The sequence below is a fragment of the Galeopterus variegatus genome, unplaced genomic scaffold (genome assembly GCF_000696425.1).
Source record: "Galeopterus variegatus unplaced genomic scaffold, G_variegatus-3.0.2 Scaffold5116, whole genome shotgun sequence".
Lineage (NCBI taxonomy): Eukaryota > Metazoa > Chordata > Mammalia > Dermoptera > Cynocephalidae > Galeopterus > Galeopterus variegatus.
Window position 1 is genome coordinate 41,707 of NW_007731227.1, and position 2,171 is coordinate 43,877.

The 2,171-nt window shown below is 35.5% G+C and overlaps 1 protein-coding gene across 1 annotated transcript in view; it reads left to right on the plus strand.

Annotated features, from left to right (window-relative positions):
• The window catches only part of LOC103604390 (centrosomal protein of 112 kDa), a gene marked incomplete at its 3' end in the record, with an annotated part of 124,111 nt that overhangs the window by 3,323 nt on the left and 118,617 nt on the right, over positions 1-2,171 (plus strand). The window contains exon 2 of the mRNA XM_008588947.1: positions 453-643. Within this exon, the coding sequence (XP_008587169.1) occupies positions 453-643 (191 nt within the window). The remainder of the gene's footprint in view (positions 1-452; positions 644-2,171) is intronic.

Genomic DNA, 2,171 nt, shown 5'->3' on the forward strand with positions numbered 1-2,171 from the left:
CCTCCGTGCTTCCCAAGCGGCGCACTAGCACAGTGCGCCACCGGGCCGGCCCAGCAGATATTTTATTTTTGTGAAAATATTTCTTTGCATTTGTCTTGCCCAGTTACCAGTTAACTAATTAAACAAGTTAAATTCCAGACTGGGAGTCAGCAGACCATGGCCCATGGACCAACTCCAGCCCACCACCTTTTCTGTAAAGTTTAATTGGAACACAGCCATGCCATTTGTTTGCATATGGTCTGTGACTGCTTTCATGCTACAGTGGCAGAGTTGAGTAGTGGCAACAGAGATCATATGGCCTGCAAAGCCTTAAGTATTTACTATCTGGCCCTTTAAAGAAAAAATTTGCTGATCCCTATTTTAGACTAAAGCAGATGCTATTATAGATCTTGGTAATTTCATGTTTTATTTTCTGAAAAAATAAGTTTCTAATAGTTCTTATGTATTTGTAGAACGGCAAAGGTGTGCTCTTTGGATTAGAAAACTGTGTGAGCCTTCAGGAACAGGTGCAGGAATAATGGGCAGGAGGAATCGGAACCTGTATGCAAAACTGTTATTGCATATGCTTAAGAGAGGAGTGCTCGAAGGCCCTTTTACACACCGACCTGAACCAGGGACACTAAAATCTTTACCTTCATACATGGTAGGTTTCATTTCTTTAAAAGTGAGTATTAATTTATCATCCCTTTTGGGAATGGTAATACTATTAAATTATATGTGCTAGATAATATATTAATTAAAACTTTTTTTCTCCCTGATTCAGTTTTTTCTACCTTCAATGGAAAACAGATATTAGCCTATAAGGGGAATATCCTTATTGATTTATTCTTCCCTCCGTATTCTACAATATTTCTAAAAAATTGAAAATGAGGTTTTTTTTATATTGAGCTTTAATTTTCTAATAATTTTCACTGGATTATAATGTAATATTTTATGTATTTCAGTAAATTCTAGTTTATTAAACTCATATACATTATTTAAATATTTATGAGAGGTTGGATTGAGTGACTGCTCAGAGTTTAAAAGTGATTTTCTGTATGTTTTAAAATTTCATTATCAAAATCAGCTTCGCTACAAAGGCAGTTATTATTATACTCGGTTGATGGGTTGTCACTGTCCTGGTCCTTGTAACTGTTAAATATACCTTGGTTTGTGTGGTATCTTAATACTGGAGAAATCTGTTATTGGCAGTTGCTGTTAGGATGTATATGTATATATATATTTTTTTAATGAAGTGAAAAATTCTTATGTAATGTATTTTAAGATTTTTCTGTATTTTGTCAGTTTACTTAAAGCAAAACTTAGTCAAGAGGCATGCCTCACACTTCCTGTTGTCTGTGGAAAATTGCCAATAGTTTTAATATTATTACAATTGTATGTTAAAGTAGGGCCATACATTTTGCTTAAGTTTGGCAGTATTTGGGATAGTAGTTACTGACAATGTTTGACTAGATATCGGAATGACTATCTCATTTAAGAAGAAATTGCTGTTTGTGTCTGATTTGGGATAGAGGGTCATGTGTCCCCTTCTCTAGAGAATAGCCCCTTGAGGATTTTCTATGTAGGATTGGGAGAAATGTTCCAGAAGTGTTCAGTTAGTGCAGAGTTTTCTTCAGAAATATGTCATGAAGCCTGGCTCACTTGAAGAGAAATAAATGTACTAATGTCATTCTTCTTAATGACTAAGGATAGAACATTTTATGAAGCACATTCAGATGTTAAGATATGAGACTATTATATCATGTTTTCCTATTCACACTTAATTACATAGAATCATAAGGAAAGGCTTTATTTTACAAGTAATGAGAAAGCCTAGGTTTCCCAGTTTGACTTGGGTTTCCCAGTTTGTTAATAGTGTGACTAGAACTAAATCTCATGTCTCTCATGCTGTTTGTTCCCACCTTATCAAGGGATCCCTACCTTTTTTTTTTTTCTTAACTTTTATTTTGTCGACATACAATGTGGTTGATTATTGTGGCTCATTACCGAAACCTCCCACCCTCCTCCCTCTCCCCGCTCCCACCCAACAATGTTCTTTCTGTTTGCTTGTCGTATGAACTTCAAGGAACTGTAGTTGTTATGTCTTCTTCACCCCCACCCCCGTTTTTTTTGTGTGTGTGCGTGTGTGTGAATTTATTTATTTATTTTTAGCTCCCACCAATAAGTGAGAA